Raw genomic sequence first — 27,683 nt, 5'->3', positions numbered from 1 at the left:
GGACGATTTCAGTGACATTTTAGCATGGATTAAAGACGTCTAAAACTTTGGAAATCTCTAATTTCCTGTATGGGCTTTGTATGAAAACTCTTGACTACTCAGTAATTCAAGTAGTCTACAGTATGTGTTCAGTTTACGATTATGATCAGTACCCTTAACGAAGGGGGTAACGGGCAGTACCCTTGTCCGAGGGGTGAATATTGCATCAGCAATTGCTACCTAAATGCAACATGCCTCGAGTTAATTGTGACCATTATTACATTTTTAAAATGCGCATTTTTCTTAGCCTATGCTTAGAATCAAGCCAGAGTCGCTATCATTGATCACAGCGTGCTTGCAATGTAACTTGCCATTGTGATTACGTTCTGTGGGTGAAGATAAACAATATATTGGGAATGTGTCCCAAAATGCGTGCAATCGATCAATGCTAAGATTTATTTATTTCTTTTTTTGCGAAAAGGTTTGCTTTTGTGTTACCGATAGAATGTGTTCAAACGCCATCATCACTTGTTATGCGGCTGACAGTTCATGTTTGAGTCGACCGGCTTGAGCGCAATTTTTGTCCAGTCTCACGAAACGGCTGTAGCGCCTTGCTGAGTTGCGCTTTCACATACGAAAAGAACTGTATGCTTCTGCAGTAGATGTGAAGACAATTTCATTGTTGTTAACGTGGCACCTTTGTACTACATGCTATTAATAGGGTAGGATGTTGTGTTTTGAAGTAGCCTACTGTAAACTACGTTGGCGGCCGGTATCCCAGCGCTATTGAGAAAGGACTGGTAAACGACCCGAATAACCCACCGGTATTGTACTCAATAGAATAGCAGCTGGCATCATGAGTTAGAACCTGGAGGGTAAATGCCGCGTTCCCCCGCCATTTATTTCCAGCTGTGGCTTATGTTATGAAGGTGAATACCCATTTATTTCCAGCGGTGGCTTATGCTATGAAGGTGAATACCCATTTCGTGACAGGGAATCTGTCTAGACTACCACAACCAATCCGTTGATAACTCCTTTACTTTTAGATAAATGCCTGAACGCTCGCTCTGTCTTTTGGTCAAGTCAGAAAAGAATCCAGCGAATAATACTTAAATAAATAAAAACTTTGTCAGAGTAGCTATGCCTTTATTAACGTCCACAAATGACAGTCTTTTTCCAAATAAAAGACAGATCAGATCAGCAACATTGCAAATAAGACCTGCGAAAGCTGATTTGCAGTGTTGTCCCTGCACTGCAGCAATGGAGTTGTGCAACCCTGTTGCTAATATGCATTTACCCCCATGGCACTGCAATAAGCATATGGCTCATACATACCCTTGTTACAGTTTGGCTGTCTCTATTAGAATATATTTATTTCAATTGAATTATCTTAATACGTTAATACCTTAATAGTGAAAACGAATTTTATTGTTTATTTGGTGTATTATTTAATTGATTGATAGATGGAAAGAAAGGCATTTTTCAGTTGTTGATGTCTTGAGGGTTTGGCCTACAGAGCTTGTGACTCATTATGTCACTTTTAACACTGGCTGAATCTGTCTGAACTTGCAAACGAGCTAAGACATTGTGCATTACCAAGCAACGGTGTTTGTGCATTACCAAGCAACAAGAAAAGAGGTGTGCTGCAGAATTTTGGGCACATAATCTGGTTGCCAGATGGACCTCAATTTCATTTCCATTTCATTTCCTTTGTAATAGCACAAAACCCCTATATCAGAAACCAATCTGGAGATGATGACAATGTTTGAGCACACGTGTCTTCTTTAGTCACAGTGTACTCTTGTACATTAAAAACCTTGCTTGGTCATTCACCTTATTTATTTCTCACTTGGGCCATATGATTAACATAGTTTACTAAAGTGAAACATGGCTTTAGGAGCATTTTGTTTATCAAAAAATGTTTCAGGATCTGGTAGGCTATATGTTGAGTTCCAGTGTGTGGACTGAATTTCTTTAGATTTTCTCTTACCATTAAGAATGACTGAGACGTAAAGAAACTTGAATCTGCTTGAGATAGTTAGTAATGACAAGCCAATTTCCCAGGTTCCAATAAAGTCTTTCATGCTTGATTTGCATGGTCAAACATCTAAATTGGGAATGACATCATATCAGAGTCTGATTTTAAAAGGGAACACAGCCATTAGACATTCCCTATTGACAAGCCATTGTGTTTTTGTAGCCATCATTTTTCTGTAAATACTGTAGATACATATCCAGACTTGTCTTCATATTACAATACATATATATTTCTCAGGGTAATGTGGTTGATATGCTACAGACAGACAGACAGATATATAGATAGCATGGAGCCAAAATTGCCAGTAGGTTGTTCCTGTTGATCCTGAACAGTGAATGTACTATTTGCATTAAGAATATTTTCCTGGTTTCCAATTTCCACAGGTGCACCTGTTGAAATCCATGGAGGAATAGATCAGTTGCATAATTGTAACAAAAGCATGTTTGATTTAGAGGATACCTGCTTTGATGGGGCATTTTTCATCTTAACAGATACTGTAGTTAGAGCGTGGGTATATGCTCTCAATGCACTTTACATACAGCTCCTAGCCATTTATGTAGCCTGGTATGCCATAAATAACCTATAGTTTGCAATTAGATATTAAAAGGTTTCCATTTGGACACTTCCCCCTTTGTTCTGTTTCTCCTCCATGCCTTTAACTTCTGGTACCAACTCTGGCTCAAACATGTATGGTTTAATCACTGCCGGCTAATTCTCTGACACCATGTTCACTTTCAGAGCAGGAGTTGTGTGGGCAAGACATGGGAGGGTGCTCCTGCCGTTCCTGCTGAGATAAGGAACCAAGGCAGAGGATGTGAAAGAAACATGCACCATTCACCTCAAAGGGAGAGAAATGTAATGTTTTGTCATTTAATTTACTTTTGTAAAGCCATAACAACATGTTTGGTAGACCTTGTAGAATACTATAAATTTGCCAAAAATAGAATAATAGGCCTTTAAAGCCAAGCAATAATCTGCTGCCATCACCCCTGCATGGAACATTCAGTAGAATAGGACCCCAGTTGTGCTGCCACTGTAACACACAGTTCTTCAGTAATACTTCTAATTAAAGTAGCACTGTGTGTTCGTCAAACAGTATGACTACACTGGGAGTCTAGTCTGGTGGCAGGTTCTCTCCTCCTCAGGCCCATCTCTGGAGATATATGCCTCCCAGCTGGACTAGCCATCGCCTCCGTTTCAGACTCACTGCCCTGCACTGCAGACCTTAGACCCTGGGGATGATATCTCCTCTGAATGTTGCTGAATCTCCCATCACACATTGCCTAACTTCTCTCTGAAGTTTCAGCAGGCGCAAAGAGAAGCTAGGCAGTAAAGCTCCAAGTGTGTCGCAGGTCAAAAGAAAGTAGGTGAACAAATTGACCCTGATCGACAAATTCATGCTACAATGCAGAATGTTAATGTAATTGTTGAAGTAAAAGGCTCCCATAGTGGATTACAGAGTCCTGAATAGGCTTTAAGGCCAGGGATGATAAGCAGCTGCCCTACCCATCATAGTTTATTGAGGGACAAATAACACAAATTTTCCTTTTTTGCGGATAACTTAGATGCACCATAGTATAGTTTTTGTTAGGTCAATGATAATGAATTGAAGAAGATGCATTGAAGAGACCTGACTGACCACATAATATTTACGTATAGTGACTTCAGTGCGAACATCAATTTCTATGGATGAAATATACAAACTAGATTGTGAAAGTCTATTAACCTTTATACACCATTACAGTGTGTTTACAGTATGAGACTGGTGTGGGGTTTGACTGTCTGACTGTTGCACGTGAGGTGTCATTCACCATCTACCTTATTTGGAAATGCCTTGTTACCTTGTTGCAAATCTTGAACCCTCTGGGGTCTGAGGGAATCTATACAGTGATTCCAAAGTGTTTCATATCTTTGTTTTCAGCACAAATTCAGCTACAATAATATGGCAACAGTAAGTAGGTCAGATATGTTGGTTGTAAATTGCTATAGAATCACACAAATTGTAAAAAAAAAAAAAACCACATTTTGGATCACTGAAATTTGTTCATCTTGGTCTTGGACGAGATGACAAAATATTGTAGCAAATCCAATTAGAAATATAAAATAAATTACAAAATCCTAGTGTTGTCACTACTATTTTTCAGCAGCAGTTGACAATGGGAGGGCTAATGGCCTTTCTTCAATGAATATTTATGTAGTATTCGGTCCTGCCAGGTAAGTAGGCTTTTCACACCTGGCCTGACTCCCTACCTCTAAGACAAAGCCTTTCCACAAAGCTATACTCAGTGAGCCATTTAGAAGAAACAAATAGAAAACCAATGTTTACCTCAAAAGAAGCGAATAGCCTATTCTGCTGTATGTCATTATATTGTGCTTTAACAGTTCTCACACATGGTACCCCTCCCCTGCCAGAGAATAATTATCACCTTGTTTCAGTTTGAATGAGATGGGCCAGAATTCGAATTCACGCCGAGCAAAACTCACATATTAATGAGTAAAGATTAAGAAATCGCAGTGGTCTTATTCATCTAATTTAAAACGTTTTAAAACGATTACCGTTTTAAGCTCTGTACTATGTTGCTGGGACATTTTTACTTAAAGAAATCCTCCTTAGGGTTTTCTTGGTATGGCGCTATGTCTTCCAGGAAGATTAGATGTTTATTAAATTAGTAAAGAACCAAATGACCCAGTTGCTTTTTTCCTGCCTCTCCAAAATGCCATATAGCCTGAGGTAGAATTTCACGCTGCCCTTTCCAGCCCTGACACCTCTTAGTGCAGAGATAGTAGAGCGGCAGGCTGCTTTCTGACATAAACACCATATGGTATTACAGAACATAGATGCTGTGTACACGAAAGATAAGCCACATTCACATGCATTTATTCTCTTCAATAAAAGAAAACTTAACCTGTCCTGTGAGCTTAGGTTTCTTATCGATGCTAGGGTGACATTCATGGTCAAACGGCTTGTATTTTGACATTGCACTATTCTCATATGACTGAAAAACTGAAAACAAGATGTTTATTATTATAGTAAAAAAAAAACTGTTGGCCTGTATAAAAAGTGGTTACCATAATTTATTTGGCCGCTGTAATTTAGTGCACTTTGAAGGAGCTGAATCGCATACAGTTTTCCTTTTGGTAAGATGTCCATGTCTCTGTGTGTTATAACTGTAAAGGGATTTAGACATGTTATCAGGCACTCAGCTCTCATGTCTTCAGTTTTCTCTGTTTGTCTTTAGCTGCTGTGACCCATGCTTTGTTGTAGCTTATTAGACTGATGCTACTTTTTTAATAGATTGAACTATTCAGTTATAATTTTATGCTGTCAAGCAGATGCTGATCTTAATTCAGTTTAAAGTGGACTTTGTAAAAGTATTATGTAATTGACAGCCCATTATATGAAAAGGATATGATGTCTGTCTTTGGTTGTAAGTGGGACTAGCAGAGGTGTGATTCATACTGTAGTCGAGCACAAAGGCAACAGTTGGCACGGGATCCCTCCCTGTTATCTTCATGTTACATCACCAGCACCCGTCACCTCAAGCCTAATTCTGAGGGCATGTTGGTGAGAGCTGGAACTGCTTTGTATGATTAAGAGGTATGTGGGTACACATGCGCCAGTGTGCTGGTTACTGCTCTAGTGCTCCTCAATAGATTCAGTCTGCTTGGATTGGCCCCCGATATGCGAGCCATTTTCAGAGACACGTGTAGAACCAGCACAATTAGACCATTCATCTCAGCCCATCCCCTTCTCTCCGTACTTCCTCCCTCTGGTTTCTTTTCTGTTGACTGCTCTGCCATCCCTCCTCCTCTATCTATCACTCCCGTCTTTCTTCACACCAACAGCTCTGAAGGGAGAGAGATGGGGAAATCTGTTTCCTCAGCTTGCCAGGTAGAAACAGGGGTGATACTCATACTCACTGTGGTCTTCAGAAATGTGACTGGTATCAGTGGAGCAGCACAGGTTGTGCTAGGCATAGATTATTCAGCTCTTTACAGGAATTACTGTCTGACTCACTCGGCTGTGGTATCAGGGATGGTTGATATGGTTTTTTTGACGTGTGCTGTACCTTTGTTATCAAAGGCTAGGGAAGGGAGTGTTGTTTTTTTGTGATTCATGAGCTGATTGAATTTATGATATGTACTCTGGAATACGTGCACACTGATAAATATGATTTGTTTACTCAATATGGCATGCTGGTGACTATACATACAGTGCAAACCTTTATGGCTTACTAGACTTTTCTAGGCTTAATGTTATGGTCACTTCATCCAGAAGAGCTTTTTTATTTTTTTAAATCAGCTGGTAAAATTGCTAGCCAGCTATTTGTCTTTGACTAATCAACCAATAGGTCCTATCCCTTGGCTGTCATTAATGGGGGTATTCTAAGGTGACATCCGGTCAGGGATTGGAGTATGGAATTCACTGGGGCTCGTTTTCAGAGCATTCATCCTCTCTTCTCATTCTTTCTCCCCCGCAGTATGCATGACCAACTGTCCCACCCTTATTGTCACGGTGGGTCTTCCAGCCAGAGGGAAAACCTACATCTCCAAGAAGTTGACCCGCTACCTGAACTGGATAGACGTACCCACCAAAGGTACCATTACACCAAGCAAAGCAGCTCCGCGCACATCCGAGCACATGCACCCGCTCACCTGTGCAGTACATACGTATATGTGCAAACTCCCTGTGTTTCTCTCTCTCCAGAGTTCAATGTGGGGCAGTACCGGCGGGAGTGTGTAAAGATCTACAAGTCTTTTGAGTTTTTCCGTCCAGACAACGAGGAGGGTTTGAAGATAAGGAAGTAAGTTTAACACGCACGCTTTTTTTGTAACACATGAACTGGACAAAGTTGTGAAGCAGTATCTTCATACCGAGACAGATACTTAGTACATAGTACACAGTCTTGATAACCCACGTGGGAGTCCCAGAGCAGTATCTTGATAAGCTACATGGAGCCGTGGCTAATATGTCATTGCCTCTATTTACGTACCATATTCTGCCAGAGTTTGAATGTTTTATCATACATTCAAATCATATCAGAATAAGAAGATAGAGATTAACATATTTGCATTGCACCTCAGAGAAATGCTGAGAATGTAAAGAAAGGGAAATAAGCAAAGGAAAGTAAAAGTAAAAGAAGAATAATTGATCTTAAAAAAGTCAGAACTTTTGAATTATTTTGGTTGTTCATTCCTACATAAGCCAGGGATGCAGGTATGCTATTGACATAGCCAATATATCCATTCTCTCAGCCTGCTCTCTTTACAATGCTCAACATGTTAATGACCTGACTGGTGCGCCCACCACCTCCTGACATTATTCATTCATCAATCTCAGGCAGTGTGCATTAGCAGCACTGAATGACGTCCGGCACTACCTTAGAGACGAAGGGGGCCAGGTGGCGGTGAGTTTCCATTTCTGTACACAATCACACCTTTTCTGTAAGGCACCTTTATGAGCAAAATGCATTACATACAATGCATGTGTGTTATAAGCAACCTTAATTTGACTCTTCTATATGTTTTGTGGACTGGATTGTGTTTGTAATTATACTGATCTGCTCGTCTTTCTGAATAAGGTGTTTGATGCCACCAATACGACAAGAGAGAGAAGAGGGACCATCATGAAGTTTGCGGAACAGAATGGCTATAAGGTAGTTCAGCCTCTGTTTCATGCAGACTGGGATGGGAGACTGTTCTAGAACAGAGCAAGAGGACTTTATGCACATGCTCATCCGATGAGAATATAGATAACATATTTGTTATCAGGGAAAAATATGCAATTGCTATTTGAGTGGTGGGGTGTAATGTATTTTGCATAAGATATCTGGGTTGTAACTTGCTGTTGCAGACACATAGAGCTGAGCTCATAGGAGCGGAACACATTAAAGTTTCCTTCAGTGAGCTGGGATTCATAGGAATTCTGTATGTGCAGTATAGAAATGCATACCATATCTCTAGGGCAACAACATTTACATTTACATTACAAACCAAATTACTTTCTCATCAAACCTACTGTAATCGATATACCAGAAGAAGGAAATAGGTTAGAAATAAAAGAGTGTCATATGTTAAAGTTCTAACACCCTTGTGGAAAAGCATACCTTGCACAGGGATCTCAAACTCAATTCCCAGAGAATTGCTGTCTGCTGCTTTTTGATGCATTCCTGGATGCAAGTACTTAATTTAAGTAATTTGATTGACTAAAGATTCTACATACCTTCTGTCCAAGACCTAAATTGGCTGCTAATGGAAAGGAAATGACACAAACCAGCAGAGACTGCAGCCCTCCAGGACTGGAGTGTGAGACCCCTGCACCGCAGTTTTCTCTCTTAAACTCTGTTTGTTTCTTAGGTCTTCTTTGTGGAGTCTGTCTGTGAAGACCCTGATGTCATTGCACAAAACATAGTGGTTTGTGGATTTATGCTTAACTGCAGTTCTCTGTCATATTAAGCTTGCATGAAATTAACTGTAAAATCCAAGTTAAGTTATAATTAATTTTGCTTACTATACATGAATGGCTGCTGTATAATTATATTATTGTAATGTATTATATAATGAACGATTAGTGTTATTTCTATGTTTTTTACATTTCAGTGTAAAAAGGCAAACACCTATTGGGTCAAATTAGCCGTAATCCAAGCTCAGGATGTGAACATAAAGGCAGACAAAGAGAGTTATAAGCAAAATTAAACTATTCATTTCCCAGAATCATTTCCCGGTATTCCGTTTGCTCTTCCATTTTATTTAATTTCTTCTCTCTCCCATACAGCAAGTGAAGCTGGGCAGCCCAGACTACATAGACTGTAACACAGAGGAGGCCATACAGGACTTCATGAAGAGGATAAAGTGCTACGAGAACTCATACCAGCCTCTGGATGAACTTCTGGACAGGTTAGGAGTCATTGCCAGTTCAGCCTTTTTGGAGAGACTAGCTTTTTTCATCTTTTGTACCAATAGAGATGTTCATTCAGAGAGTAGATTTCATAATTGTTTCCACATGTAAAAGATTTGATGGATACACTATACTGTGGAAACTGAAATTTTGATGGTATTAGGTTTTCAAAATGCCAAGACAGATTTCATCATGTCTTTGTCAGTTAATCAAAGAGTAGCCCCACATCTCAAATGGAACTGGGTGGTCTCTACTAGAATAATACTGTACTGTAAGTGTGTGGCAAAATTGTGTACAAGTGCCTGTGATGGATGTTTCAACTGTGCTCTAATTGGTCATTGCCAAAACAGAGAGCTGTCCTACATCAAGATCATGGATGTGGGCCGGCGGTACCTGGTGAACCGGGTCCTGGACCACATCCAGAGCCGGATCGTATACTACCTGATGAACATCCACATCACGCCCCGCTCCATCTACCTGTGTCGGCACGGCGAGAGTGACCTGAACATCAAGGGCCGCATCGGGGGGGACTCCGGGCTGTCTGTGAGGGGCAAGGAGGTAGGCTTCTCCATCTTCCCATCTTACTGCCTTATTCCTTCTTCCACAGTCTTGTGTAAATCCCATAAAAAAAATGGCTGAAACCAAATCAGAACACATTGACTACTTGGTGTAGAAATATGATTTAAGTGTTGAGTCAGGTCAGTTTCGGGGAATTTTACGTTCTTATCCACACCATGGCCAAGGATGGATTTACTGTAGTCTCAACCTGAGATGCTGCCTCTATAGAACATCTCGGAAGGAATGTTAAGTGTTTTGTACTTTAATTTGATTGGTTTTGTTATGTAATATGTCGGTGGTTGATTTTAACTGCCACTTTCAGTTGGTGCTCCACCTACAGGAGATCACGATTTGTCAGATGTAGCTGAACACTGGATTATTAGTACAGTACATCCCTGTCATTTGGGCAGACTAATCTCTGATTCATAAAGCTGTTAAATAAACTTAAGGACAGTGGTCTTCTTAGGAGTTATTTATCTCCATATTCATCTCCCAAGAAGACTGCTGTCCTCAAGTTTATTTAACAGCTTTATGTTATTTTTTTCATACATCTGTACAACCATAAAACTGCAACTGCAACCATGAAAATGAGCAAGTCTAAGCAGTAAGTTAGTGGTAAAACATTAAAATGGATGTTCTATTATTGACAAGACCAAAGCCTACTGTATAAGTTGTATGGAGTGGTTACTGTTTAACAACAATAATAATGTAGGGCACATGAACCATTTTTAATTTCGAAATTACTTTAGCACCATCTTAATTTATGTATGCTTTAAAGGGAGAGTTTCCATTGTACGGTTCACTAAACAGCAACTTTTTGAACAGCGGTGTAGGAATTTGGTCCTTTGTGAAGTAAAACAAGTAGTCCGATATACAGGTTAGCAACAATGTATTAAGATAGCAAAAATAGTCTTTAATTACAGTATGAATCATACTGGCTAAAAGCAAGGCAGTTCAATTAGAAACTCATGTTACAAAGGAATGAGCTTTTATGCCCCAAACCTGATGTAAAATACAGGTAGTTATCCCTGATTGGGTGACGAATACACATTATTTTGTATGCATATGATGTGATCAAGGAAACCAAATGGTCATTGTCAGCAAAGCAGACAGAGAACCCCCTTTGATCATTCAGTATGGGCTTCCTAACCCCCCTTGATCATTCAGTACGATTGAGTTGTTAGGTGACCATCCATCCAAAATGAAGCAGGAAATGTATTCTTCCCTACAAGCGGTTAATTTAGTCTAGGACTAGGCTTCACGTGTGTCTGTGAAACTGGCCCATTGAGTTTGACTTGAGTCTTTTTTGCAAGCGGTGGAAGTAATTTTGTTATTGCACATTAATATTCATTAGACTACATAATTTGTAGCTGTAGCTGAAGCGCATGGAAGTCAGCAACAGGGCATGTGACACAGATTTGATTGTCCAGAACACTATAAAGCTGCTGGTATTTCATGTAGTTTGTTTGTGTTATGCGGAAATTTCATGTAGTTTGTTTGTGTTATGCGGAAACAGCATTGCCACATACAGTATGTGTGTCCTGAAAGGTAGCATACAGGAACAATATTCATGCATGCATACATACATAAATATTTATTTATGTATTTACTTTCTAGCATATTATTATGGTTTACTTACATAGGGTTTTGAACCACTGTCATGAGTGATATACATGACATAGAGTAGAGTTGGGTTAGGGCTTCTCTCTCTGTCTCAGACAGGTGGTAGTGTTTGATAGAGATGTACTTTGTGATGTGCTTTCTGTGATGTACTTTTTTATGTATCAGTATTTTTAGTTTGGCTAGGTAAGCAGTGTTTGGCTAGTTAAGGGGTTTGGTCATACTTTTGCATTTATTTGTTTGTTTGTAAAGGCCCTGGTCCTTATCTTTGTTGTGCAGGTAGCAGTTGAAATTGTACTTCCCTCTAGGGTCTTTCAGCGCACTTATCCTTGGTTATGGGTATGCACTTTGTTGTATGTCGCTCTGGATAAGAGCGTCTGCCAAATGCCATTAATGTAATGTAATGTAATGATAGAAAAGGTTAAGGCTTTCTCTCTGTGTATCGGTGCAGTTTGCCCGGTGTTTGGGCCGCTTCATCCAGGACCAGAACATCAGAGACCTGAAGGTGTGGACCAGCCAGATGAAGAGGACCATTCAGACGGCAGAGGGCCTGGACGTGCCCTACGAGCAGTGGAAGGCCCTCAACGAGATTGACGCAGTGAGAAATCTTTCATTTACCTGTGTCTGTGTGTGACAGCCACTCGTGTGTGTGTGTGTGTGTGTGTGTGTGTGTGAGCTCACAGGACTGTTTTCTCCTTTCGCAGGGTGTGTGTGAGGAGATGATGTACGAAGAAATTCAGGAACACTACCCACTGGAATTTGCCATGAGGGACCAAGACAAATATCGCTACCGCTACCCCAAAGGAGAGGTGAGTCTGTAGGCTAATGTATCCACACATACCCAGAGCTGACTCTTAACGCATCCATGCACACCCAGAGTTAACTTTAACACATCCACACACACCCAGAGCTGACTCTAATGCATCCACACACACCCAGAGCTGACTCTTAACACATCCACACACACCCAGAGCTGACTCTTAACACATCCACACACACCCAGAGCATCCACATGCACCCAGAGCTGACTCTTAACACATCCACATGCACCCAGAGCTGACTCTTAACACATCCACACTCACCCAGAGCATCCACATGCACCCAGAGCTGACTCTTAACACATCCACACACACCCAGAGCATCCACATGCACCCAGAGCTGACTCTAAGGCATCCATGCGCACCTAGAGTTAACTCTAATGCATCCACACACACCCAGAGCTGACTCTTAAAGGCCCGGACACACCAAACCAAACGGAAGCGACGAAAGCAAGCAAACGAGGAAGTCAAGAGGACACAGACAAGTTACTATCACTACCAGACATAATTTTCGATTAGTATTACTAAATAGCGAGAGAACAAGGAAATTGCTGCAAACTCTTTGTTGTGAGCGAGACAATGGCTGCTTCTAGGTCCAACGCAATGCAAATGCATTCCCCGGTCTTCCGGTTTCCAACTCTCCTGGTGTGGAGAGTTATTACCTCTCACGCAGGCGCAGAACGTACGTGCAACTCGGCCGTCGGCGGACCGTCGTTGCGGTCGTGTATCGACGCGAGACGATCTTTGTCGGCGCTCCGCGGCCGACCGTCGGTTTGGTGTGTCCGGGCCTTAACACATCCACACACACCCAGAGCATCCACAAGCACCCAGAGCTGACTCTAACGCATCCATGCACACCTAGAGTTAACTTTAACGCATCCACACACACCCAAAGCTGACTTTTAACACAACGGAAATTGCACTGCACAGGATAAACCCATAGATTGTAGAAAGAATTTGACTGTGACATCACCCACTGACTTTCCATGCAGCTGTGCAAAGCGTTTTGAAACTGAATGTTGCACAAATTGGAGCCAGAGACATCAGAGTAGGGAAAAGGGCGGACTCTTATATGGTCATGAAGTTTATTGCTTTGTCAGCAAAATATTAAATCCAAATGACAAATAACAACTCAGCACATGGGGAGACAAGAAAAAGCACCTATTATGACAACATGGTCTTGTGGAAAAAAACATTGACATATTTTTGGTACTATTGACATACTGTATATTGAATATTGGGTGGCTAAAAGACCTATACCGGAGTCAACTGCACTGGCACTAGTGAGCAACACCTCTCAACAAGACCAGGAATTGAGCTTCAAAAACAAGGCCGTCTTTGGCCTTTTGGTTAATCATCTCTCTGAGTGTCCGTTTTGCTTCTGTGTCACATTGTGCGTGAGTCACATTGAAGTGTTTTCAGCATCTGTGTACCTGTTTCCTTGTAGACGCAAGCTGGATTAAATCACCAACACTGTTATATATGTGCTTCTGTGCGTAAAGACTTTCCTGTAACAAACCGAGTCTCATGAGCTAATCTTTACTGTATATTAAAAAGCCCTGAGTGGAGAAGCTGGCATGACCTCATTCTCTTCCTCCTCCTTCTCTCAGCTCTCAGAGGCTCAGAGCACCAGTTGCTGCGCACTGTCATCGCCTGTGCGCTCTTAGCGCTGGTGCTCACACGGCTAATATCTCCAGCAGTTTGTGCGGATCTGTCAGGATAATTGCTCCGTCAGACAGACTGTGCCTCGGGGCAAAATCACACCATTAGTAGGGATCATTGCGGCCAGTGCCGGCAGGCTGTTCTCAGAGCAGCGGTCTTAACGCGCTGCAAGCCCCGCCCTCTCATTACTCCTCATTACGCTCTGGAGGTTTCCGCTCCGCCTGGTGCAGCTTTTCCTCGCCGTAATTCAGAGCACCCTCTGAGTTCTGTTTGTTCGTCTGACATACAAAAGAGCCAGATTCACATTCCAGACTATCTAGAGGTGTTACGTAAGCAATTTTTTCTGCTCAGTCATGAAGTCACAAGTGACAACACGATTCGCTGCCCCTCAGGCAACCATTTTGCCGTTAAGCATTAATCCTTCAAGTCATTTTCAATGTGAAATTGAATAGAAAATTGTGTCAGTCTTGTTGGGCATGTCTGCTGGTGTAAGAGAGAGGAGAGCCGGATATGTTCTATATATTTAATCCTACTGTTCCAATGGGTTGTTGCACCATGGGGCTAAATGCAGTAGGATATTTTATGAAAGAAAGATCTTGGTGTCAAGTATAAAAATCAAAGCTGGGTGCAGTAGTGCTAGTTTTGAGTGCTTACAGAGATAACGTGATTAGCCACCTTCACAGGCCCACACACTCCTGGGGAATATTGCTAATCAAGACAAAAGCAGTCCAAAGCAGGTTCTACTGAAGTACATTACTTTATAATTAGATGACATCAGTGTCAGCATTCCAAGATCATGGGTATAGATTCTAGTCATACTTAAAACTGAAAATTGACGTCATATCCTGGTCCTGATCCTAATCCAATATTACATTACATTAATGGCATTTGGCAGACGCTCTTATCCAGAGCGACGTACAACAAAGTGCATACCCATAACCAGGGATAAGTGCGCTGAAAGACCCTAGAAGGAAGTACAATTTCAACTGCTACCTGCACAACAAAGATAAGGACCAGAGACTATTTGAATTCTTTTTTTTTTCAAACAAACAAACAAACAAACAAACAAACAGACAAAGCAAAAGTATGAGCAAACCCCTTAACTAGCCAAACACTGCTTACCTAGTCAAACTAAAAATACTTTATAACACTAGCAACCTGACTAGGACTAAACAGGGTATAACAAGCTGTCTACACTGGTTTCCTGCAGTTACTGTAGCCAATGTGATGTAAGGCACATGGTGTGCTCCATTACTGATAGTTCATATCAGTGAGACACATAATGATAAAATGAACAAGCTTCAGAGACTTAAACCGTAAGCAAGCAACGACTAATGATATTTATGGATGTTCAGCAGGGCTTTCTTTACTTTTTGTTCTTTGATAAGTGCCAGCTCCTGTGATTGTATTGTGTTGTAATAAACTGAAAGTATGGTGTTTCTGCAGTCGTATGAGGACCTGGTGCAGAGACTGGAGCCAGTGATCATGGAGTTGGAGCGTCAGGAGAACGTGTTGGTCATCTGTCACCAGGCTGTTATGCGTTGTCTCCTGGCCTACTTCCTGGACAAGTCTGCTGGTAAACCCCCTCCCTAACACATCAGTCCTCAAAATGCAAATGTTGTTATTTAAACAATCTAGAAGCTCAGGATGGATATACTTTATTGCAACATGAACAGAGTAGTAGTAGTAGTAGTTTATCTTTTTATATTGATCTTTTTTATGTAATGAATTTAATTACATTGTGCTGACACCATGGCGACAAAGTTTGCTTACTAGCTAGTGAATAAAACATAATTTAATTTATCACTTAATCTCCCTGACATGGCGTGAAGAAAGAAGTTGTGTGTATACCTGCCAATAGGTCATTGGCAAACCTGCCAATTGCGAAAGATGATTGAAAAGCAATAATGAGTTTAAGGGGATGTTTGCAGCTTAGCAGCCACCACTGCTTGAATGTGAGATAGTCATAAACCTTTATTTAACATATTTCACTCATTATTAGGTGTCCAAAAATTGTGTTGTTTTTCTCAACAGAGGAGCTGCCTTACCTGAAGTGCCCTTTGCACACAGTCCTGAAACTCACTCCTGTGGCTTACGGTATGTATGACTATTTTAGTACAATATTTGTACAAAGGCCATAATGTTCACCACCATCTAAGCCAGAATATGCTTTAATCCAAGTTAGAGGAATTTATGTATCTGGTTGTATGTAATCGTTTATTTATGTTTAGTATGCTATTGTGAATTTGTGGAAATGATTCAATCGTTCATCATAGCACTTTCTAGTGTTTGTGAGATACTCTTTTGCCAGTTGAAGTGCACTGCTGCCCCCTAGTGGTGATCTATGGCACACACACTGATATTTGAATTCATGCTTTGTACCAGTCACTGTTTATCACCTGACCTGTCTGCCCTTGATATGTAGGCTGCAAGGTGGAGTCCATCTCTCTGAACATAGAGGCAGTGAACACCCACAGGGACAGACCAGAGGTAGGTCTGTCCAAAAAAAACACCCACATGCATGGATCTTTCGGTTATGACAGAAATCTTCAGTGACCATTTACACAGAATGACAGTGTTTCCAATACAACAAGGTTTCCAAATAAATGTTAGAAACTACTTCTCCTGGATGAAGAGTTCCAAAGCTAAGGCTTGACACATTCTAGTAGTGATACAAAGTCAAGGAAATGCAATCTGTTGTCGGAGTGAGAATGCCAGTTCAGATAAGATCAGTCCAGTGAATTCAACAGGATGGTATCTAAGCAGGAAGAAGAATGGATCATGGAGTTAGTTGATTGATTGATTGATTGAGAAATTTGCATTGATGTTGGGTTTCATATTTGGTATTTCTATCAGATTTGGTTCTCTGATAGTCATTTGTGTTAATTTGTGTAACACATTTAATGGTTGTTGTCTAGTTTATATGTTTAACATAGTTCATTCTGATCATACGAATGCATACAAATGCATTCATCATTTCACTTGAGAATTCAAACAATATGATGACAGAGTGGCCTGTAATTGAATGTTTTGCTTCTTTTTGCACAATAAGGTCTGCGTGTGGTGTCAGTGTGCATTTTCTGTCAGTGCATCTAGGCAGCAGACCTTGAAGACTCATTTTTATTGAATGCTTTAATGCGGTGTTTCTCCACCCCAATGTGTGTCTGCAGGAACAGCACTTGCTCCAATCACGCACTGCACCACCTGATTTCACCAATGACTTCGCCTCCTCGGTTCAGGGTGTAAGGTCATCTGTGAAAGCAGGTGGTGTACTGCGGGGTCGGAGCGATACCTGCAGACATTGCAGCCCGCAGGACCTCGAGTTGAGCGGCCATGCTTTAACCTTTTAGTTCCTGCAGATTACCGGAAATTCATATCAGGGCTCAACGTTAAGGGTTTTTACTGGCCCAATCAGGCTAGTGGGTTAGTGTTCTACTTCCTGGCCGAGCTTCCAAAAGAAATATAAACCATTTTTAAGGGGATTTTACAGACACTGCCGGCAAATTATGGACAAGATTCATCTTTCTGCGCAACTTCGACCAACTTCGACCAAAGTCATATGATTGCGCCTGTGTGTGTCCGTGTGCGTGGTTTTGCCTGCTTTTGACACCTGTGTTCTTATCATTGCACAGAATGTAGACATTACGCGGATATCGGAAGAGGCCCTGCTTACCGTCCCTGGTTACCAATGAGCATGTCTCCTGACATAAATAACCACCACTGTGTCGGACTGTCCATCCCACCCCCATCTCTCATGTATTCTTTAGTTTTCTTTTTTGGATCAGAAAAGCACAACTGAATGTTCATTTTAACTCTGTGATGTTCTCACCTTTTCTCACATTGCAATAATTAACTGGAATCCAGTCACATGGTGATTTTACCCTGCAGTTGAGGTCTCAATTCTTTTTGTGTGTGATTTTTCTATATGTAGGGACGTGTACATTGGGTATTTTGAAGAAATATTCAGTATTTGGGACTTGATGTGAAATGTTTTTTTTTTTAAGCTGCTAACGTGAACGTGGTCAAAACGTGAATGCGTGCAGTTTGTCTCCTTTAGATGTGTTTGCAGGAAATTGGTACTTTTGTATCTGTGAGTTTACACATTTAACTGTTAGGTTATATTCTCTGCAGAAGTGCGTAGTCACGATTACTTACTTTTGAAGCCAAATTATTAACTTACAAAGTGAAATGTGGATGGTAGTAAAGCAAAATAGCTAGGTACAATATCTTTTATAAAATAAGACAAGACATTGTTCATTGTTCCTTTCTGTCTGATTTTCTTTTACTGAAAACACTGAAATTTAAAGTAGCACCTTTAGAAGAAAGTTGTGATTTATTTTTACCTTTGTCTTTTGTTTTTTGCTCTTACTGCCATTTGATACGTACAAATCTGTAAGCCATCATGGTTGATTTCAGCGTTCACAGTGTTGTAATAAACTACAGTAACATCAGACCAGAGTCTCTCAGCGTGGAAAGCCACTGTAGTGCTGGAATAGGGCTGAAAATCCAGACAATACATGCGTCTTACTTCCAGCCCACTTTATTTGCTTGCAAGGCAGGTGCTTTACGTAGAATGTTTACCTGGTGAAAAGTGAAAATTCTCATTGTTGGAACAGTTCAGTAGTTTAAAGTACAACATTTGCTTTTGAGAAACTTTATTGGATTTGTAATTCAGAGAAATATTACATTTAATATACTACATCTGCAATGATGTTCAATGCTCCTGAGTGACACAGTTGGTAAAGTAACTCTCCAAGAACAGAGACAATAGGTGGTAGCCGTATTATTCTAGGTTTTGGCTTTGGCCTGGACTACGTCACTTGCTTACTATGAACAGGGGGACACGTAAGGTCAGTGGTTCTAATCCCGGTGTAGCCACAATAAGATACGCACAGCCGTTGGGCCCTTGAGCAAGGCTTTGCTCCAGGGGAGGATTGTCTCCTGCTTAGTCTAATCAACTGTACGTCACTCTGGATAAGAGCGTCTGCCAAATGCCAATAATAAAATGTAATGTAATGTAATGAACAGGAGTTGGGTGGAGTTGGTATGGTCCTGTCTGTCATAGGGATAACTCCAGGAAAGCCCCCCAGCTTAAAAGCACCCTATATTAGACCCTCACAGCGGGCTAACACCCACAGGAGATAAGACTGCAGCAGTCTTCTGAGGCACTGTGTGGCTCAAATGCTTCAGCTGCAGTACTCTTGGTGTGTCGTGCGAGTGGCATAGCAGTGTTATCAATAACATAATCTAGGGAGGAAAGAATTATTATAAGTCTTGGAAGGCTGCATACAGTACATAAACATGGACTTCTAAGCATATAGAATAAGGAAAATGGTTGTGATTTTTAAGTGTATTTAGTATAGGGAAGCTGAACAGGCTGAAATGAGCTAAGACCACTGTCATTGTGCATTTTACACTGCATGTCATGCATTCATCCGTAACCTGGCCTCCTGATCTGTTCTGACTCTATTAATGTCCTGAGATAGGTGCTTTCTGTAATTAAAAAAATACAGGTGCTTTAAATTGTGTTTTTAATCACAATTTAGTTCATTTTCATGCCGTGACTATAATGATTTTTGTCCATCAGGTATTTCTCATTATTGCAAAGAAATTTTGCTGAAGATTAAGCATTTTGATTTCATTCTAACTGTACACCCAGTTAATGTAATGGGTGTATTTTGCGAGATTTCCATGACGTACAGTACATGCCTAGATAATGTGAAGAAATAAATCATCCATTGGAAATATGCTCATGTTGTCCACTTCTGTTTTGATTAGGAATTTTTCATATCCTACACCTTTCTGTCTGATGTTGTTCTGTCTGAGATACATCTTGCTCATTCAGTATATGTGTTCACCGCAATGACATTACTCCTCTGCCAAATTCTGGGAAATGCAAGATTTCCTAATACTAGCACTGTCAATGCCTTTTCTTCTGCCTGGCTTCTGCTATGCTTAGCTGAGGTCAAGATGTGTGTGTTCCTCAAATAAATGTAGAAGCCCACAAGCATGGAGCTAAAGTCTCAAGCACATCTTTACTTCTCTTCATTTCATACCACATTGCGGAAATGGCTCCTCTCCCAAGTTCCTGCTTGTCTGATGACTGAATATCTTACTGTACAGCTGTGTATTTTGGGAAACGCTGACACAAAAGTGGTCTGGCATTAGTGACATTTCATATATGTTTTTGCAGCATGTATTTCACTGGGTTTGGGTTTGCAAATATAGAACTTGCAGGAATCAAAAGTTTTACAGCCAGCACTGGTCAGGCATTGCTTTTGTGAAAAGAATCCACCTTGCCCTTGTACTATAGTCTTGGTTGTCAGGCTCTGAAACAACTAATAACAACAGACTTCTTTCCCCAAATGTGAAAATATTTCTGGTTTAAAAGAGTGAGTAGGTTTGCCCTCATCTGTTATTCCACAGTAAACATGCATTTGGGCCCTGCCGTGTGGAGTTTCATTTTAGACGGAGGTACACAAGAGAGCAGCTGTCTGAATGAATGCCATCTCCTGTGTCCTTTCACTGTGTTCACCGGCTTACTTTCAGCCTTCAGACTCAGGGTACTGAAGCAATATTTGCAGAAATGTGACTCTCTTGTGTGGTGCCTTGCTGAAAGACATTAAGATTTTTATTCATTCACGTAATGTCCAAAAGGACAGCAACATTTATGAGGTTGTGCGTCCTGTTGGGCTGCTCTCAGACCCAGTGGGTTGATTCACCGTGTGCCATTTTGTGCTCTGCTTCCTGTCTTCCAGAACGTGGCTGTACAGCGCAGCAGAGAGGCCGCCCTGCAGACGGTGCCTGATCACCTATGACCCCTACACGACCCTGTTTTACCTATGACCCCTACACAACCCAGTTTCATCTATGACCCCTATGGGACCCTGTTTCACCTATGACCCCTCCAGGACCCTGTTTTCCCTTACCCCTATGGGACCCCGTTTCACCTATGACCCCTACGGGACCCCGTTTCACCTATGACCCCTCCAGGACCCTGTTTCCCCTATGACCCCTATGGGACCCCGTTTCACCTATGACCCCTACGGGACCCCGTTTCACCTATGACCCCTTCCAAGACCCCGTTTCCACCCACAGGCCAGCCTAGACTGTCTTTGTCTGAGGAACTGAATACCCTGCATGGTAGGACACCTGAACCCCATCCCAACCACCATGCTTGGGTCAGCAGGCTGGACCCTGGACAGCAAACTATTCCCTGCCTTCTATCCATCTGATTTTGTCTTTTAGAATTGTATTTTTGTACATGCTTCATGCACACACACACTATATTGTTTGTAATGGTTGATTAGCAGTTTTTGGTGCACAGTGCATGGTGTGAAACTGTGAATAGAAGTGGAAATGCTGTGAGAAACAGGAGTGATGCACACTGGTCTGTCTCTCGGACTGATCATCCTTTCCCACTCCCCTGAAAGGCAGACATTGGTAATGGAAGTAGCAAACCATGAGAAATGGGGGGGCACAGACTCGACTGCAGTCAAGAGCGACGTTATGAATTTTGTCTTCAAAAATAATTGAGCTCTTTCATTTGAATATGTTAATATTTGAATGTGTGCCATTAAGGGGTACACAGAGAAAAAGGATGTACTGTGATATATCACTCACCCACCCCTGCAAACCCGCCATCTCTCTAAGCAAATCTAATGTATACAGATACATTATTTATATTACATAAATAAATAATAAATACTGTATTGTTGCATGTAACAACACCGAGGCTGACCACTTGTGTAAAGGATGGTCCTGATCAAAAGAAGCATTATGATTGGGAGAAAGCCATATTTATGTTGTTCCCTACGGTTTGTTAAAGACACGTCCCAGTTAGAAAGACCAGTGTATTTTACAACTGCTTCCTGAATTGATGAGAAGTACTTCTGAGTGTTTACTTTCCTGGTAAATCCACATGAGTGTATTTTTTGGCAAGACTATTACAGTAGACCTACATTAATGTTTTATAAAGACATAATGGACTGCAGTTGTGCACCACCATTATATACTCAGGTTTTTTATTTTTCCATCCAGCACAGTTTTATCACCATTCACTCAGAATTAGATTTTTAACGGTCGATGGAAAAATGCACTCATGTACTTTTACTTGTATTTTAAGTAGCATAAGAGGGTTTTAGTTGAAATGACTTAAATGACCGATATTACACTACAGTGCTTTTACATTTAGCAACACATGCAAGCCCCCAAGACGGTGTTAGTCCACTGGGAAACATCTAAACACTGAACACTCCTCTTGCATTTGTCCAGCTAGAGCAACTGTTATCTTTCCTGTTGTGCTTATTGTATGGTCACACACAAATCTGAAAGATTGCTGGTAACTGCTTTTTAAATTTTCTGCTCCGAATGTATTACCTTAACAACACACCCAACCATTCATCATAAAAACGACCTGATTCTACATGTGGATGGTTCTTTTCTTCGGTAACTATATGACCTCAATCACTGCAGCAGTGAAATGCATTCAAAACTTATTCAACGTCAGGTTTTATACATCTATATACTGCACAATTTATTTTCCTTCCTAGATTTGTTTTCACAGACCTTTAACTCTGCATAATATTTACATCACTAGAGACGGTAAGAGACACAATATTAGCTCTTCGTAAGGTGCACACATAAAATGACTAGGGCCTTACACTTCTGTCCATGTCCTGGCCAATTGTCAATGATACATCTACAGCAACGCACTACATACTGTATGTAATGGTAAATGGTTGTCATTTATTTCGCGCCTTTATCCAAAGGGCTGTACAATTGATGCTTCTCATTCACCCATTCATAGACACTCACACACAAACGGCGATTGGCTGCCATGCAAGCTCATCAGGAGCATTTAGGGGTTAGGTGACTCGCTCAGGGACACTTCGACACCCCCAGGGCAGGATCGAACCGGCAACCCTCCAACTGCCAGACGACTGCTCTTACCACCTGACTAAGTATTGAACATACCACACACAGATATACATCACTGTGCCTCTCCTCACCACACACAAAACCACCCCAACGAACACACCTAAGGGCAGCTCAACAGGCACCCCTCTCACTATTCACTGGCCTTGCTGCATAGCCCCCTGGAAAGTGAAATCGTTGCATTCTGACCTGAACTTAGTGTTGTACTCCCTACAGGTCAGCTATACAGTTGTTCTTGATATCTTTTTAATTTAATTCAAAGTAATTTTGCACTTTAGCCATAAACCAAAAATGATTTAAAATATCTTCCTTCCACAATATACAGTACATTTTACACAGAAAGAAACCTCCAGAGATATAAACAAGCTGTATCGGGTTTTAATTTTCATAATAATCATGACTGTTTACATCACTGTTCATAAGGTGAGTCTTTCGCTTTGTGTCAAAATACAAGTATGCATTGTTGGTTTTAAGGTTTCTTGTAACAAAAACTTAACAAAACAGGACATACGTATACAATATATAAAAACAAAACAAATGAAACCGTTTAAATTACTGGAAATTTTTCTATGTTTCGCTGCTCTCGTGAATTTTAAGGTTTAAGGACCCGCCCTGATTTTGAGATTTGTTCTAAAGGCAGAAATGAAGGAGGCTGAGAATACTTATGTACAAATACCAATATTCATAAGAGCAGGGAAAAGGAATGAGTGAAGGTCAGGCCCCCTTTTCGGATTGGTCTCATTTCTGTGGTTCTCCTTGCGATTGGCTGCTTACATGTGAGTTTGTCCGCCCTCTCTTTGTGGCCGTTATTTCCACTCCCACATTTCAGGAAACCAGTGTGACGCCACGTCATGTAATCAGCATGATGGATGTTGGAATATTGTCTCAGAACTACAAAAACAAAATTGCAGAGATATATTGAAAAATGAATGCTCCTTTGCTTTCCACAGAGGTATAAAATCATGTATAAGCTACATTGAAAACATCAAGGAAACGGTTTGTGTGTGTGTGTGTGTGTATATATATACACACACACACGTAAATGTACTATATATACATAGTTATGCATCAATGACAGAACTTGATTAAGCCACACAAGCCTTTGCATGACTGTGAAGCACATGTGCAAGTCTGTCAATAAGTGCTATGACTCCTAAGCGGAACAAATATAACTCCTGGACACAACGGCAAGGTCAGACTCACGTTCTTGAGGAACTCCTCTGCGACTATGCGGGCACGGGCGTTGACAGACAGCTTCATCTCGCTGATCTCCTTGTCGATTTCCTCCATGAAATGGATGACAAAATCCACCAGCTTGTGCTTGTACATCTGCTCTGTGTGGAAGTTGGTGATGAGGAAGCTGATGTCATACCCCTAGTGCAGACGTGTCGAAACACAGGAAAAGAGGTGACATCAGACCAGTGTATTTCCACTGCTTCACACTAGCTCAAACACACTATTCACCAAGCCTTATCTGTAGATTACACATCATATCTTCCACTAGTGAAGCAAGAGTGAGATTTGTTTGTTTGTTTTTTTTTACCAAAAGTGGATTGAGCTACCAAATACTACCAGTGATTCACTGGTTCAAAATAGTAATTGGTTGCTGTGATGAGTAAAAGCTTTTAACTGCTCAAAAAATCACTGATTTACAGCTGGTAAATAGCTCTACCAATCACAGGGTTCCCAAAACTTCAATCTCTCTCCATTCTGCAATCTTTTCTCTCCACATCCCTTTTCACCTTCACCTCTGAACGTCTCCTTCCATCCTGCCCATCTCACTCCTCAGGCCTCACTCACCTCCACAGATTTCCGTCTGAGGATGAAGAAGTTCTCAGCTCGCATCATCATGAAGCGCATGAATTTATGGCACAGGATCTTCTCGATCTCGTCCGCCTGCAGGGAGGGGACCAGTCAGAGAAAATAAATCCTGGAAATCCTGAAAAACCTGTACAACTTCCCACCATGGAAGTCCTTTACAGTGGTTCAGCTGAAACTCCAGGGCCCAAGGAGGGGTGGGAGTGTGTACCACCCATTATTTAAAGGGACACTCATTTTAGCTTTAAATTTATTTATTTATTTATTTATTTATTTATTCTTTCTTTGACAAGAATTCGCCCCTTCACATTACGGTAACAAAACAGAATATGATACGCAGTCAATCTTGCCTTTACACCTGCTATCATGAGGGAATTTAGATAAGAATTACTATAGCAAGGAAATCAGGGTTTGTTTAATCATTCTTTTCCCCATCTTATACAAAGGTGAATATGTTTGTTTACTGGGCAGGCTATGTACATGTGATGGGAGAGAATACCCTACTAGAAAAATACTGAAAACTACAAAATCCCATACAGACAGAGTGGCATATCGAGGGCCCACAGAGAGTGACTGCTTGGCTGACCTGCTTGACAGCGATGCTGACACGGACAGAGTTGATGGAGCCCTCGATCAGAACCTTCTCCTTCTCATTGCGGCTGATGATGACAGGCTGGAGCAGCAGCTCCTTACTGCTCCTGCAGCGAAACAGAGAAGACAGGAGGCTCAAAACAGCAGCAGCTGTGAGAGGGCAGGATGAAGGTGGAGAGAGAGTAGAAGCAGGAAGTAGGGGGCAGGGAAATGAGACTAAAACATACACACACCCCCCCCCCCCCCCCCCCTCTGGTATGTATTCCCTCACCTACCCCCACTTACACTGCCACCTCGACTCGCACACCTACGCACACCGCCAAGTCCACTCACACACTACCCCGACTTACACTGCCACTGACACCCATACACCTATACCCCCTTACCCACCTACAACCACTCGCACACCTATACCCACTCCTCCTACCACCTCCACACTACTTAAACACAGGCATAGATGCGGTTACTCACCGAACCTCCACCTCAGGCTTGTTATGGCGCTCCACCACCTGAGAGGAGAAGTTCTCCAGGCATAGGGCGGCCTGCAGAGTGGCACGCACGGCGTTCAGGTAGGGGCGTAGAGTTGCAGTCTGGAGAGGGGAGGAGAAAGCACATTCCAAGACATACAGTACACACAAAGCACCCAGGGGCCAAAATGAGAGGGACAAATAAGTGTGTGGCAAATGATTACAAAGCTAGAGAAAGCTTTGAGGCCAGGCTGGAAACCATAGCTGGAAGTGAAACTCCTGTTTCCGAAGCCACCCTCCCACTGTGGGTCAAAGCCCTGAGCTGACAAGCAGGTCTCAACCTGCTGCCGGCATTCCTGGGATACTGTACTCTTCCATGGCAATAGGAGAATTCCAAACCCTCAAAGGGGTAATGGTAGATTCAACACTATAGAATTGTGTGAATCACTATTCCTTATTCCACTAAATAAATTCCAAAACAAATGTTTAATAACAAGTTAGGCATCCAACAAGAGCAATAACTGGCCTACACACGTGTTACAATCTAAATAAAGCATACCTTGAAAATATATATTTTTTTGTACAGAAATTCATTGTTTACCAATAGGTATCAATATTTCTCCTTTGTCAGGCATTTATGTATATGACAAATGAGCAACACCAGTCTACAGTTTAAGCTCTATGTTGCCGAAGACTAGTGAACAGGGTAAAGACAAATTCACTGATTTCACTGCCAGTGTCAGCTAGTTAGAATTACACTGCCTCAATCACCAATTTCAAATCAAATTACAAAACTTGCATTTGAAAAATAGATTTTCAGTGAAGTAATTCACATTAAGCTCCTCTGCTCTAGAATTCAACTGCAGGGCCCCAATTGAGCAAGGGTCCAGAGACTTCTGGTTGCAGCATTGAGGCAGGCAAGTCATTCAAACTATACAAGTATGATAAGATGTGAAAAAGTTTACAGAACTGCAAAAACTTCTGGATGAATGCAAAACATTTATGAAAGAGGAAGCATTTTACATGAAGTATCAATCTGTATATATATATATATATAGCACATGGTTAATGCTGCATCTGAGTCAGTCACAACCAACATTGCAAGTTTTTTTTAAACCAGGTTTTAGTCATAGCTGTAACTGTCCTGTCTGGGGTCACATGATCATGGTTTTTCATGATCAAACCAAACATTACATGCATGTTTTTAGAATTGCTGAAGAATGCAACAAAATGCTTTTGAAAATTACTCTATCAAATTCTTGTAATATGATAACTAATAACAAAATCCCGAAGAGCAACAACATTAACATTACTTAGAACAAATGTAAGGCAACTGGAGTGGCAAACAACAGTTCCGGATTTAAAACTGGCTGAGACTGCTTTTGGAGCCTTCATAGCAACGTTCTAAAACCAAATAGCAGTAAAAATGGGTCGTGCGTGCTACTTCGTAGGCAATTGATGGTGCACCGAATGAGGACATCCACTAAAATAAGCCATGGGCGCAGAAGAGCTGCTTCAGTTGTCAGAACGTACAAACCACAAACACTAGCCTGTTAGCTAAAGTTAGCCGCTGTTAACAGTTAGATATCAAGTTGAAAGTTAACCTGTCTTCCTGAGGTTATTTCAAGCCATCTTCACCGGGTATATTGCTAACTAATTAGGTCGTACCCTCATAGCAGTTTAATATAGCTACATACTATAGCTAGAGTTGCTTAATTGAACGAAGCTCCGCTGCAACGTAGTGATATTCTTACTGAATGACAATCTGCCTTGCCTGTTAGTTTTACGATAGACTGTACCTCAATGCACCTGATCTCGTGCAATTTGCACTGTGTCAATGCACACTTTATTTTGTCGCGGGTATGACATTTCATAGTCAAGGTCTGAAATTTGGGTGGGGATTCAAACTAGCCAGGTAGTTCTCCAGTCAGCCAATGTTAGCAACTAGCTAACTAGTAAGCTTTGAGATTTCAGACTATCTGCAAGTATCAAGCTGTCCCCTCACCACATGCATTCTATATTGCTCAGCACAACCGACAGAAAGGGTTAGCTGCTCGTGCCAAATCTGTTTATATACCGATTAACAATTTTTACAGAATTATATATTCCATTCCCTTACCATTTCTCTGTATTCGCAGGGGAAGAAGACGGAAGTACACTCGCCACGCCTGCGTAAAATGATTCTTCCGTGAACCTCAGCATTCTATTGGATATACCACGTGCAGTTTTCACGGGGAAACTTGTAAACTTGCTCTACGTTTTAAGCCAGATTTTTTAACACTGTTTTTCCATATATA

At 41.3% G+C, this 27,683-nt stretch overlaps 2 protein-coding genes across 6 annotated transcripts in view; one reads left to right on the top strand and one right to left on the bottom strand.

The window, feature by feature from the left end:
* The window catches only part of LOC133138092 (6-phosphofructo-2-kinase/fructose-2,6-bisphosphatase 4-like), a 30,448-nt gene extending 8,450 nt beyond the window's left edge, over positions 1 to 21,998 (top strand). For 3 of the 5 annotated variants that reach the window (XM_061256547.1, XM_061256549.1, XM_061256545.1), the window contains exons 2-14: positions 6,499 to 6,615; positions 6,726 to 6,822; positions 7,359 to 7,425; positions 7,600 to 7,674; positions 8,375 to 8,431; positions 8,793 to 8,914; positions 9,266 to 9,473; positions 11,545 to 11,691; positions 11,798 to 11,902; positions 15,020 to 15,149; positions 15,608 to 15,670; positions 15,999 to 16,063; positions 20,332 to 21,998. In XM_061256547.1, the coding sequence (XP_061112531.1) occupies positions 6,499 to 6,615; positions 6,726 to 6,822; positions 7,359 to 7,425; positions 7,600 to 7,674; positions 8,375 to 8,431; positions 8,793 to 8,914; positions 9,266 to 9,473; positions 11,545 to 11,691; positions 11,798 to 11,902; positions 15,020 to 15,149; positions 15,608 to 15,670; positions 15,999 to 16,063; positions 20,332 to 20,391 (1,313 nt within the window). In that variant the 3' untranslated portion in view covers positions 20,392 to 21,998. Of the gene's footprint in view, positions 1 to 2,755; positions 2,873 to 6,498; positions 6,616 to 6,725; positions 6,823 to 7,358; positions 7,426 to 7,599; positions 7,675 to 8,374; positions 8,432 to 8,792; positions 8,915 to 9,265; positions 9,474 to 11,544; positions 11,692 to 11,797; positions 11,903 to 15,019; positions 15,150 to 15,607; positions 15,671 to 15,998; positions 16,064 to 17,205; positions 19,323 to 20,331 lie in introns of those variants that run through there. The other 2 variants (XM_061256548.1, XM_061256546.1) reach the window with 2 other exon arrangements.
* Positions 21,999 to 23,259: 1,261 nt separating this feature from the next.
* Positions 23,260 to 27,636, bottom strand: LOC133138093 (actin-related protein 2/3 complex subunit 4-like). The gene is made up of 6 exons (XM_061256551.1): positions 27,506 to 27,636; positions 25,391 to 25,509; positions 24,915 to 25,026; positions 24,311 to 24,406; positions 23,714 to 23,884; positions 23,260 to 23,401 (listed from the first exon to the last, which is right to left on the bottom strand). Exons 1-6 carry the CDS (start codon positions 27,506 to 27,508, stop codon positions 23,396 to 23,398), a joined length of 507 nt encoding a protein of 168 aa, XP_061112535.1. The 5' UTR covers positions 27,509 to 27,636; the 3' UTR covers positions 23,260 to 23,395.
* Between the last annotated feature and the right edge of the window lie 47 nt (positions 27,637 to 27,683).

This window comes from Conger conger, chromosome 10 (assembly GCF_963514075.1).
Source record: "Conger conger chromosome 10, fConCon1.1, whole genome shotgun sequence".
NCBI lineage: Eukaryota > Metazoa > Chordata > Actinopteri > Anguilliformes > Congridae > Conger > Conger conger.
The sequence above is the reverse complement of the archived record's forward strand: the minus strand, read 5'-3'. Positions and strand labels throughout refer to the sequence as shown.